At 35.6% G+C, this 13,370-nt stretch overlaps 1 protein-coding gene across 5 annotated transcripts in view; it reads left to right on the top strand.

The window, feature by feature from the left end:
- The first annotated feature begins 305 nt into the window (after positions 1-305).
- LOC126281330 (phosphatidylinositol phosphatase PTPRQ-like) overlaps positions 306-13,370 on the top strand; it is a 410,186-nt gene continuing 397,121 nt past the window's right edge. For 2 of the 5 annotated variants that reach the window (XM_049980188.1, XM_049980190.1), the window contains exon 1: positions 384-904. In XM_049980188.1, coding sequence (XP_049836145.1) covers positions 745-904 — 160 coding nt within the window. In that variant the 5' untranslated portion in view covers positions 384-744. Of the gene's footprint in view, positions 905-13,370 lie in introns of all 5 variants that reach the window. The other 3 variants (XM_049980192.1, XM_049980189.1, XM_049980191.1) reach the window with 3 other exon arrangements.

Raw genomic sequence — 13,370 nt, forward strand, 5'->3', positions numbered from 1 at the left:
TCATTTTGAAACACCTGGTATTTGAAGGAAACATATGAAATTTTTCAATCTTAATTTTAATTACATAATGGTCTATTATATTTTACAAGCAAAATTTCTCTATGAATGTAAAAGAAAGAGGGGTAATAAAGCCTAAAATTAGGAAGATAGTGTCTGAGAATACTTAGTATGGTGCATCCAGTATACAACATAGGTACTGCTATTTTTTAGATATTGCTTAGAGCCAAGTCAAGAGATATTGCTTAGAGCTAAGGCAAGAACTCCATAGTGTTAATCATGTACTTGATGATGCCTGTGTGCTTTTGTAATCACAAGCAGCTTTCCCCTCCAGCCATAACTGTTTATCTCTTCCTGTGATAAGATTTGCTTCTCAGCTGGGACCTGTTTGTTCTTACTACCATGAGTCATGTGTAGATTATTTACTTGACTATTATCTAAAGATAGGATCAAAGATAAGTTTTCAACTCTTAAGTTTCTTTGGCTGAACCTGATAAACTGGCGTTTATATTGTTATGTGCGTATGAGTGTGCTTTCTTATTTCCCTATTAATATTTTAAATAAAAGGTACATGGGAAATGTGTATGTTTTGAACAGTTTCATTTAGTTGACACCATTTTGAATATGATGCTTGATTGTAACCACACCCAGATACCGAATGAATGATTATGTTGCTGCAATCAAGGAAGTGTGGAAGGAACTTCCTAGAAGAGTCAGTTGTGTTCATGCCAAACATTGGTTGACAGAATGGACACATCCCTTTTATTAATGCTGATTTTACTCACAGTTAACTGTGTGTGTTGTGTGAAAGTAACACCTAGTGGCAAGAGTTCTTCAATAACTACAAAAGAATATCCTACAACAGAGTCAGTTTCTACTGAACCTGCTACAACTGCTGTGTTTGCAGGTAATCCTCAGTATTCAGGCAAATATGTGCTTTGTATATATATATATATATATATATATATATATATTAAAAAAAATTGCACCTGAGGAATATTTATCTCGTATTGGAAAAAGGAAAACAATTGTTTCATTTACATAATTAATTTTAAATACTTTTGCTTTTAACTGACAGTTTACTGAAATTGTTTTGCAAGTATAATATTTTCAAGAAACTCAAGAAAACTATTTAATATGTTGCTGGTAAGAGTATCTATTTCCAGAGCCAGTGGCAGGTTCTCTGTTAACACTATTCTTTTCAAGCTGAAGTAGTTATTTCTGCTAATTATGTGTGTTGTTATAAGACTTGCAATCAAACACTCTCTTTTATAGGCAATACAGATAAGCTATACTTTAACAATATTTTTATTTTATGATGTGTGTGATTTGTTCTTGTTTTTTCACTAAATCATGGAGGAGGTCCTTCATGACAGTAAAATTTCAATGAAGTACACAGGAACAGCTTTGGTGAACACCATAAATTTTTTTTATCAGAATTCAGAACTCCACTAAACAAATCTATTGGTCTATTTTTAAAATTGGTATAATGAGTGTATGTACCAGAATTAATACATAATTCAGTCTTATTATTAGCCATGACAACAGGTGGACGCTCTCATGCTAGGGTATGAGTGACATTCCATTACCTTTTAACCTTTGCCAAACTGTATCTTTCTCCTTCCTCAAGAAATAACTATTAGTTCTGAAAGCTAAGATAATTTATGTATTTTTATATGTGGCAGTTAGCTCTTGATTGATTTTTAAAATATTTGTACCAACACTTATTCTGTCCCAGAATTGTGTGAAAGTATGCAAAGTATCCTAGAAGAAGTTGTTCTTTTATTTATTATTTATTTATTATTTTCACCTTTGTATTGACCAGCTAGGATCACTTAAGGACTTCCGTTCCTCTTATTTACTATTGTTGTTTCCAATTTTTACAGTACTCCTCCTTTTATCCCCATGTTGGCATTTCCTTTATTCTGCCAATGTTGTTCCTGATTTCCTATTTCTTCACTTTGAAAGGATTCTGAATTCAATATTTTATTCTTAAAAAGGTATCTTTCTATTATTTATTATTGTTTGATGTTGTTTCTTTCTAGTCTTACATTTTTTTTTTTTTTAATTTTATCTATTTACACATCAAGTTCCGTAGGACCAAATCGAGGAACAAATCTCCAAGGTCATGGAATGTGTCAGTACATGAAATTAAAACATAAAAATAATAACAGATAAGAATAAATGTATATAAATCTGAAAAAAAGTCAGTCCATAAGTTTAAGCAAATGCAATCATCAATACAGCAAGTATCAGCTTAATCTCTCAAGGAATTCCTCGAAAGAATAGAATGAGTGACGCATGAAGAAACTCTTCAGTTTCAATTTGAAAGCATGTGGATTACTGCTAAGATTTTTGAATTCAAGTAGTAGCTTATTGAAAATGGATGCAGGAGTATACTGCCCACCTTTCTGTACAAGACTTAAGGAAATCTGATCCAAATGCAGATTTGATTTACGCCAAGTATTAACTGAGTGAAAGGTGCTTATTCTTGGAAATAAACTTGTTCACAAGAAATGACAGTAAGGAATATATATATTGAGAGGCCAATGTCAAAATACCCAGACTTGTGAACAGGGATTGACAAGAGGTTCGTGAACTTACACCACTTATTGCCTGAACTGCCTGCTTCTGAGCCAAAAATATTCTTTTAGAATAAGAAGAGTTACCCCAAAATATAATACCACACAACATAAGTGAATGAAAATAAGCAAAGTACACTAATTTTCGTGTTGAATGATCACTCACTTCAGATACCATTCGAATAGTAAAAATGACAGCATTAAGTCTTTGAACAAGATCCTGAATGTGGGCTTCCCACAACAGCTTACAATCTATCTGAACACCTAGAAATTTGAACTGTTCAGTATTACTAATCATATGCCCATTCTGTGAAATTAAAATGTCGGGTTTTGTTGAATTTTGTGTCAGAAACTGTAAAAACTCTGTCTTACTGTGATTTAGCATTAGTTTATTTTCTACAAGCCATGAACTTAGGTCGTGAACTGCACTATTTGAAACCATGCCAATGTTGCATACAACATCCTTTACTACAAAGCTAGTGTCATCAACATACAGAAATATTTGAGAGTTACCCATAATACTAGAGGGCATATCATTTATATAAATAAGGAACAGGAGTGACCCCAACACTGATCCATAGAGGACCCCCCCCCCTCCCCCACTTTACTATACCCCACTCAGACCCCTCATTACAGCCATTATCAACATTGTGAATAATGACCTTTTGCTGTCTGTTGCTAAAGTAAGAGGTGAACCAATTGTGAGCTACTCCCCGTATTCAGTAATGGTACAACTTCTGGAGCAATATTTTGTGATCAGCACAATCAAATGCCTTAGTTAAATCAAAAAAATATGTGTAGCATTCGAAAACCTTTGTTTATCCCATCCAGTACCTCACAGAGAAAATAGAATATAGTCTTTTCAGTTGTTAAACAAATTCTAAAGCCGAAATGTACATTTGATAACAAATTGTGTGATATAAAATGATCAATTATCCTTACATACACAGCCTTTTCAATAAATAGAGCAAATGATGATGGCATAGAAATAGGTCTAAAATTATCTACATTATCCCTTTCTCCCTTTTTATAAAGCTGCATTACCACTGAGGACTTGAATCGTTCAGGAAACTGACCATTCATAAAGGAAAAATTACAAATATGGCTAAACGCAGGGCTAACAAGTGCAGCACAGTACTTTAAAATTCTGCTAGGCACTCCATCATAACCATGAGAGTCCTTAGTCTTCAGTGATTTAATTACTGACTCAATATCCCTCTTGTCTGTATCACAGAGGAGTATTTAAGACATCAATCTCGGAAAGGTGTTTACCAAGAAAATTATATGATTCCCTGTAGAAATTGAATTTTTATTTAATTCACCAGCAATGCTCAGAAAATGATTGTTAAATACTGAGCATATAGCTGATTTATCAGTAGCAGAAGTATTTTTACTGTGAATTGACTTTATATCATCAGCCTAGTGCTGCTGACCAGACACTTCCTTCACAACTAACCATATGATTTTAATTTTATCCTGTGCATTAGCTATTCTGTTTGTGTACCACATACTCTTTGCCTTCCTAATAACATTCTTAAGCACCTTACAATACTGTTTGTAGTGTGCCACTGTAGCTTGATTGCCATTATTTCTAACATTTTGAAATAATTCCCACTTTGTTCTACATGATATCCTTATCCCACTAGTCAGCCACCCAGCTGCCTATTACTTCTAGTACCCCACTTAGAATGCGCTAATGGAAAGCAACTCTCAAAGAGCACGAAAAATGTGTTATGGAAAGCATTATATTTATCATCTATGTTATCGGCACTATAAACATCCTGCCACTCTTCTTCCTTGATAAGATTTAAAAAACTCTATATTGCTGTTGGACTAACTTTCCTACATAGTTTGTAAGTAAATGTGACATTTTTTTGAGTACTAAAGCCTTTTAGTGTTAAAATTTGTGCATCATGGTCTGAAAGGCCATTCACCATTTTGCAAACAGAATGCTCATGTAGTAAAGAAGAATGAATAAAAATATTGTCTATGGCTGTGCTACTGTTCCCCTGCACCCTAGCTGGAAAAAAAAGTCTGCATCAGATCATATGAATTTATGAGATCTACCAACATCCTTTTTCTTGCGCCATCATATACAAGATTTATATTGAAGCCACCACATATAACTAATTTCTGGTACTTCCTACAAAGTGACTCAAGAACCCTCTCTAGCTTGAGCAGAAATGCTCTGGAGTCAGAGTTAGGGGACCTATAAACAACAACAATTAGGAGTTTAGTTTCACTAAATTCGGCAGCCTCTGCACAACATTAAAATATCTGTTCAGTGCATTGCCATGATATGTCTGTGGACTCAAACGGAATACTGTTTAATATGTACATAGCCACTCCCCCACCCCACAAGAAACTCCTTGAAAAACAGCCAGCTAATCTATATCCTGGTAAAGGAAGCGTCTTAATTGTCAAATTATTTAAGTGGTGCTATGATATACCAATAATTTCAGAGTCAACATGTATAAGTAGTTCACCAACTTTATCTGTAGTACCTCTAATATTTTGATGAAATACGCTAATTCCTTCTCTACTTGGAAACATTATATCCTCTGAAGGTGAGCCCTAAGTTAGAGGGACTCCTTTAAGCAGGTATACCCATCAGCTTGCTTCAATCCAAAAAAGGTGCAGGTCTAACACCAACTACTACAGGAATTTTTCCATGAGTGATCCCACCACCACCCACTACACTGTCACCTATAAGCTTTTCCAGCCTCCCCTTCCCATACCTATTGAGGTGCAGGCTATGCCAAGTGAATCTCGATCTACTGATAGGCCCAACTGGCACCATTGAGAAGTGACCCGTGTCCTCTGCCATCAGCACCCTCCCCAGCCCTGTGTTAATGCACCTAACAGCTGCATTAAGATGCATGCTATAGTTTATTTCTTCTACCAGAAATTAAAAAAAGAAATATTTGTTTCATTAAGCTGTTCTCATTCATTTGGTAGAAATGCCCAAGGAATAGTAATCTGCACTTAGCCATTACTTTTGATATTTTCTCTGTATTTTTGTAGATGTCCACATTACTTGTCATTTTCCAAGCATCTGTAGTTTGTATTACTCTCATTGTTTTTCGAATAATACAGTTTCCTAGTTCCTCTATTCTGTCCAGCTTGTAGTTCACTATTAGGCAGCATCCACATCCATGTAAACTTTATGGTCATGGTACAGTGTATTAGTTTTGTTTTCTAGATATACCTTTCTTGTAAATATTCTTTATTGAATCATATGCTCTCTCCATTTTGTTAGCTCTTGCATTTAATGCAAATTTTTCTAGTCCAATGTTTTGTATAATTTCTCCAAAATATTTAAATTTGCTTACTCACTCTATTTTTACCATTTTTATTGCTGTAGGTTTTAGTACAATTTTTATATTTGCCACAAATTTGCTTCATCAGCTGAAATTTTGAGACCAGTCCCATTTTATATTTTTTCCAGAAGATTTATTTGAATAACTGCTTCTCTCAGATTTTATGTAAGTATTGCAAAATTGTCTGCAAAAGCCAGTCTGTTTGCAATAATTCTGCTTGTTTTGCTTCACAGAGTTATTGGTTCAGTTTTATGATCTTTTATCTCCAAATTCCAGATTGTTACAATTTTTTCTAGAATGCAGATAAATAGTCAAAATGTTAAACCAGTTTTCATTTTAAATGGTTAACTTTAGATGTCATACTAGTTAGAGTCTCAGGAATTATGTTTGCCAGTTTTGTTTTAACACCAAATTCTCAATATTCTATCTTTGTTTCTATGTATACCAAATCAGACACTCTCTTGAAATCAGTAAATGAGACTATTGTAGGTTTGTTGGTTAATGTTCTGTGGTGATTATTGAATTTAAGTAGAAAATCTATTCTATGCAGCATCTTCCCTTTCAAAAACCACCCTGATATGCTCCCAGTTGTTTGTTTGAATTTTCTACAACTCTGTCCAGGAGGATGTTTGATAATATTTTGTATGCACTGGTAGAAGTGACACTCCTCTGAAATTATGGACATTTTGTTTGTCTCCCTTTTTATGTAACAGGTGGATTAATGCTATTTTCCAATCTCCTGGAATATTTTCAGTTTTCAAAATGTTCTCAAAAAGCAATTGTAGACCATTTATAATTTTTGGTTCTGACCATTTCAATAATTCTGCTGTGGTGTAGTGTTCACCACTTGCTCTGTTGTTTATAAGTGTTTTTATGGTTTCATGAATTTCTAGCTCTGATGGTGGGGAGTCTTCATCCAGATTTTGTGCTATAGCTGGAAATTCCAATTTAGCTGCTAGAACTGACAGTTGAAGGGGTTGACAAAAATTCTGCCATTACTTGCTAATTGTCTTTATTGTTTAATGTCAGTTTGCAGTTTCATCTTTGTAAGAAATACTTGGTGCTTGATATCCTGTAGATACTTTGTTGAAAATTTGGTTTAAAATTTCGAGTATTATTTTTGATGAAATTTGCTTGTATTTCCAGAATGCTCTTTGTTATACTTCTTCACACACTTCATTTTACTCTGTCTTCTTTTTATTCTTGGTCAAGCCCAAAGTTTTCTCATCTAATTTAGTATTATGTATTCTTCTCTAAATTTTCCTATAATTTATATTGTAATAATAGCTGTAGAGGAGATGTATCTGAGTACTTTTTCGGTTGTATTTCTTATTTTAGATGGGAGAAATCATATTTTAATATCAGAAGGATAATGACCTGAATCAAATTCTCCATTTCTGATTGCTTTAACATCCATAATTTCCATCATATTGCTTTTAGATATAGTTATGTGAACCATTTGAAATTCTTCTATGTTTGGATTTGGAGATATCAAAGTTTTGGTATTTGCTTGTCATCTGCAAAAATGTGTGGACATCACAAAAATGTGTGGACATCAGTTTAACTGGAACATTTTACACATATTGATCACTCTTTCACCATCTCTGGTTGTTCACCTACAATATCCTTAAATTTATTTTCTTTCCCGAATTAGCACTGAAGTCACTGACAAGCATTTTAACATTTTTGAAGGTATGTTGGAGAGTGCAGATTCTAAAGGAAACCAAAACTGATTGCTGATGTCTTCTGTTGTCATCTTTTATAGGTGGATGGCAATTTGTAAGGGTGTAGTGTTTATTCTTATATTTTATTGTTAAAATGGACATTCCTTCTGATATCAGCTTAAAAGATGTTACACAATTTATGATTTTTTGTTTAGATAAATTGCTATTATAACATTGGTGTGTTTTTCATTATACTTACTGCTGGTCTCTCTTTATAAATTCTATAGTGTCATGTGTCAACTACATTCTCATTTAAGAATCTTGTTTCCTGCCTGCACTGCTAAAATTGTACATGTTTCTTCTGTAGCAATAATTCCAATTCCTTCTGTTTCCCAGTTTTCTGAAGAGAATTTGCATTTAATTTTCCAATGATGTACATCATCTTGAGCTCAAACTTATGAGGAAATGGTCTGACATATGAGTTATCTATTTTGATCACGTTTTGCAAGGACAGTCTATGTAAAAAAATATTTGTTTGACCTTTTGATAAACACCCTAATTTTTGAAAAAACTGAGGTCAAAGTTGATGCGGAAAACTGATATTTTCAATGTTATACATTGAAAGATCATCTAAAAATAATTTTTTCATGTAATATGGGGTCCAAATTTAATAAAATTTGAGTTATTAATGTTTTTATGTTTTATTCTGTAGCTTGGGTACCTGTCATTCAGTCTGTCTAGCAGAGTGAAGTCAACAGTCAAGTGGTCAAGGCTTTAGATTATCAAGTTGCTTGTCTGTGTTTGATTCTTGATTGTGGGTTTTTTTCATTTGATATTCTGCTTGGTGTATCTGATATTATTTTGAGAATGGGAATGCCTTTCTTCCGCCCTTTGAAGTAAAATTTTGGGAGGTATGATTAATAATCAAATAAGTATATATAAAGTATTGACAGTTATTTTCATTGTGATATATGATGCACTATATTGGACTTTCAAAGATGATGATATTCATCGGACCTGCAGTATGAAAGTGATACCTTGAAAATATACCTCTCTTTGTCAGCCATGTCATGTTTACTTTTTCTGACAGGTAAATAATTTCACTGCATGACTTCAGAATCATATACCATGACAGCAAAGCAGAGTATTACAAGACAGGATGGAGGCTATCAAAACTCATGTGTTATTCCATAACCAGTTGTTCAATGCCTCTCTTCCACAATATGCTTTTATACTCTTGGTACACATCCCGAATGATATCTGTTACATCTGTTTGTAGCAATGTGAATCAGATATTTTTCTATGAACAATGTATTCGTGAACATGTCAATGTGATGAGATTTTGTTCATGTGCTGTGCACAGTGTCAGAAATATTTATGTTTTGCCTGTTTCTACAATACGTTTCACCTCACTGATTGTGATAGCACTCATGAACAGACAATCAGTTAGGATTATGCAATAATATAAATTTGGTGTATTTTTGTAATATGTATCATGATCAAAATAACTGTGAATACATTATATATACTTGTTTGATTATTAATCACACCTCCCAATGTTTTACTTAAAAGGAGTCAAAGAAAGTATTCTGACTATTGTCAGATAGACTGCAAAAATATTGAATGTAAAAGAAAAGCCATGACCAAGAATCAAATATAGACCAGCAGCTCGGTAATATAATGCTGATAACTTGACTGTTGACCTCACTTTGCTAGACAGACTAAGTGCTGGATACCCAGGCTGCAGGATGAAAACATAAAAATGCTAACAAATTGAACATTGTTAACTTTGAACCTCATATTATATCAACAAAAAGTCTTTGTGTTTTAGACAATCTTTCAATATTTAAGATGGAAGATACGATTTTTTCTCATCAACTTTCACCATAACTTTCAAAAAAATTAGAAACTTTCTAGCAAAAATCCAAAACATGTGTCTCTTTTTTTGTTTTCAGAATAAAATGTCATTGCAAAACTTTATCAAAATTGCTGACCCACAAGTCAGATCCTTGTCAGAAGGCTTCTCAGTATATTCCATCTCTTCTTCAATGAAAATGTTGAGACTCCTGAGTCCTATGTCCAAGCGCATTGCAAGATGTGATGATGGATTCCTCATTAGAGTTGCCATCTTGGTAGTGTATTCCTTTTGTCAATTTTGTGTTTTGTGATTTTCAGCTATAAATTATAGAGATCAGGAAATACAGGGTCATACGTGAATTCCAAAAATAAGATGAGGTTGTTAGCCTGGAATATTACTGATTCAGTCATCACTAACAAGTGGAAATGACACTTTCTGGGTGCTGCCACTAACTTGTGGAACTGTTGTGCCCTACGTCCACTTTAGATGTGAACAAGAGGCTGCCATTTTTGCCTGCTTCACCATACTGAAACCCATCTTCTCCATCTTCATTGCTGTTGAGGTCTTTACCACAACCCTGACAAGAGGGCCTTAAGCAGTGTTGTCAGCTGGGCTAGCTGACCCAAGGTTTTTTTACAAGATCTTATACCAGTTCTCCTTTATGTTGGTTTGCTATAGGTGACCTTGTAACTTTTATGATCCATGTTTGCAGAATTGAAGAAGCTATTATTTTATTAGGTAATCAGAATGCTCCTTGCATTGTAGTTTGCTATTCATTGGAACACCAGTTTTGTAAAATATCTGTATGTTGAATTTATGGGCATTATTTTTTGTGTGGGATTGCACATCATATGTTTTTGTAAACTTACTATAAGGTCTTCTAATAATTTCCGGGTATGCAGCTTGATCCCGTCGACATTCTGCCACGATATTTTGGCCCAGAGACGTCCGGCCATCATCAGGTGAGTACACAACTACTGAAGAGCCCAGGTGCAGTCGCAGTATTTATGCCGGCATAAATACTGCAACTGCACCTGGGCTCTTCAGTAGTTGTGTACTCACCTGATGATGGCCGGACGTCTCTGGGCCGAAATATCGTGGCAGAATGTCGACGGGATCTGGCTGCATACCTGGAAATTATTAGAAGAACAAATACGCCGGGAAAATTTCAGAAGTTACTATAAGGTATTTACAATTTATCATTTTAAACTTTTAGATGACATTTTAATAGTGTTTGGAAATTCTGAATATTGACTCTCCACTGGCATGCTTACTCCATAGCAAATATTACAGATGACTCTAATGTCTTAAGTAAACAATTAATATACACTAATATAGAAGCATACAAAGTATAAAACCTTGAGAGATGATATACATTGTGCTGAAATGTTTTAAGTTTGCTTAAAATCTCCCAGATGAGTGAATACACTAATGTGAACTGTAGTCTGAGATAGATTTTAAATTCTTACTACAATAGTTATCCTGTAGTGTTGAAGTGTATCTCAATCTAATGAGTGATGGGCAAACTCAAAAATTACAGAAATTGTTATAACAATGTCTTTTGTTTTAATAAAATGTAATTAATGGTAACATCAATAGTTACCTTTATATAGAAACCACAACAGAAACAATGTTGACGTGTCAATTAGCAAGTTACTTCTTGAATAAGACATTTCTGTTCAATGACATTTTACTTTCTCCAAAACATTTAAAAATTCTGAAGGCACATTATAGGTCTATTTTCATAAGCTGATGTTAGTACTGCATATTTCAGTCTCAAAAGCTCCTCATGAGTGATTCTATCACATCAGCTCAATATTTTGATTTTTTGCTAGATATATCTTTGAACCAGCTAGAACTGGTATTGCTTATCAGTCAAGTAACAATTTTTATGATTATTGTATCTATTTGTGACTTGTCTGTCAATGGAAAATCCAGGCTGTAATGTAACACTATTATGAAAAGGATAGTTGCTACGCACCATACAGTGGAGACACTGAGTCACAGATAAGCACAACAAAGAGAGTGCAGAAGCTGAGCTTTACACACACACAAAACCACACATATACACAGACACCCACATGCAAACACAACTCACACACATGACCACAGTCTCTGGCTGCTGGGCCTACACTTCGTGCAGCAGTTGGTTGTCATGAACAAACTGTCTGTCTGCATCAATGGCCAATGGCAAACTGTGGCCAAGTAACAGCTGGACCACCTGTTGCTGAGCATGCTGCTCAATATGACATTATTGATTTGTGTGACTTATTCACAGCCTGTGTCATTTGGATCCATCCCACCAACACCAGTTTCTCAGAATTGCACAGGTGGGAACTCTCCCTGCAATATATCCTCCATTTCCGTGACCCTGCTGGCCTCAACCTGTGTTAGTCATTGTCCTTACCCATCAGATCCTTCCCTGTTCCCATTCTGGCCCTCTGTTCCCCCCAATGCACCCAAAGTCTTTTTATTTCCTTCCTTATCCACAACCCCCTGTCCCTAACGACTGAACCTAGCTGCCATACTTTCTCTCCACCTTGTCCCTGCACTCACACAAGTAACACCTTACTGTCACCCACCCCTACCCCGCTATCCCTGCCCTCCCCACCCCAGCCTCCTCCTTACCACCACCCCTCCCATAATGTGCTGGTGCTTGCAGCATGGCATCAGCAGCCAGAGACTGTGGTCATGTGTGTATGAGTTGCATTTGCATTAGTGTGTGTGTGTATGTTGTCCATTTCCAATGAAGGCCTTGTTGGCCAAAAGTTCACTTTGTGACATATTTTTGTTGTGCCTACCTGCGACTCAGGTGAGTAGCAATTATCTTTTTCATAATATTGTGACTTGCCTGTCATAGCTATTTAATTAGGCTCTTTTGTAAACACTTATCAACAGTTTTGCAAATTCCTCATTGCTACTGCTGCGGAGGCTGAGTTGCTACTTTTGTTATGGTAGGCCAAATTTGGACTCAGTACACCACTAAGATGATATATTCCTGCCACTATTTCACAGCTATACCCCAGGGTCAGGTAACAGGATAGGAGAACAAAAGTTCTACAACACTCCAACAAATTAGTAACAAACTATATAGCGGAGATGCTGAGTCACAAATAGGCACAACAAAAAGACTGTTGCAATATAAGCTTTCAGCCAACAAGGCCATAGTCAAAAATAGATGACCAGCACACACATAAAAACACACTCGTGCAAACACAATTCACACATAGGTATAGCTGAAGTTACACTATGAGCAGCAGCAGCAGTACATGATGGGAGAGGCAATTGGGTGGGGGTAAGGAGGAGGCTGGGTGGGTAAACTTCACAGGACATAGCAAATACAATTTACAAAAACCATCTGTTCACTTCTAAGAGTTCACTAATTGATGTTCCCTGTCTAAGTCAGCCCTGGACGATGTTCTATAATCAGGTGGGTGAGAGCTGCTCTTCTTTCTTCTGAGTAGGCTTCTGTTGTTGTGTGATCATTGGCAGGTTGTACTTGGCCGGCAATTGGTTGAGGTGAAATTGATATCTTCCTCCTCAGCAGCACTTGTGGTGCTGGTGGAACTCACGCAAGTGGCAAGCCTCTATGGCACTCACACCAGCTCGCATCTTAGTGTTTGTGGTGCTTTTGCCCTGGCTGTGTCTTCTTTGGATGACACAGCAGGGTCTGCACTGGAATACACAGTTCTTATTTCTGGTGAGCTTTCCTCTTAGCTCAGTACTGACTCATTCTGGTGCTTTGAATGTTTTTCCATTTCTGTATCCATTTCACCCTTGTTCCTTGTTGCGCACTTACTGCTGTTTAGTGAGTGGGGAGGACCTGATGTTCTATTGAGCATTCTGTTCTGATCTCTGTCATGACTGTCATAGTCACCTAGTGGCTCAAGGTCTTTCTTAAACAGTCTTGTGTGCTTGGTATAAGTTGCTTTCCCTCTATAGACAGTGC

This window comes from Schistocerca gregaria, chromosome 7 (genome assembly GCF_023897955.1).
Source record: "Schistocerca gregaria isolate iqSchGreg1 chromosome 7, iqSchGreg1.2, whole genome shotgun sequence".
In the NCBI taxonomy this organism is placed as follows: Eukaryota; Metazoa; Arthropoda; class Insecta; order Orthoptera; family Acrididae; genus Schistocerca; species Schistocerca gregaria.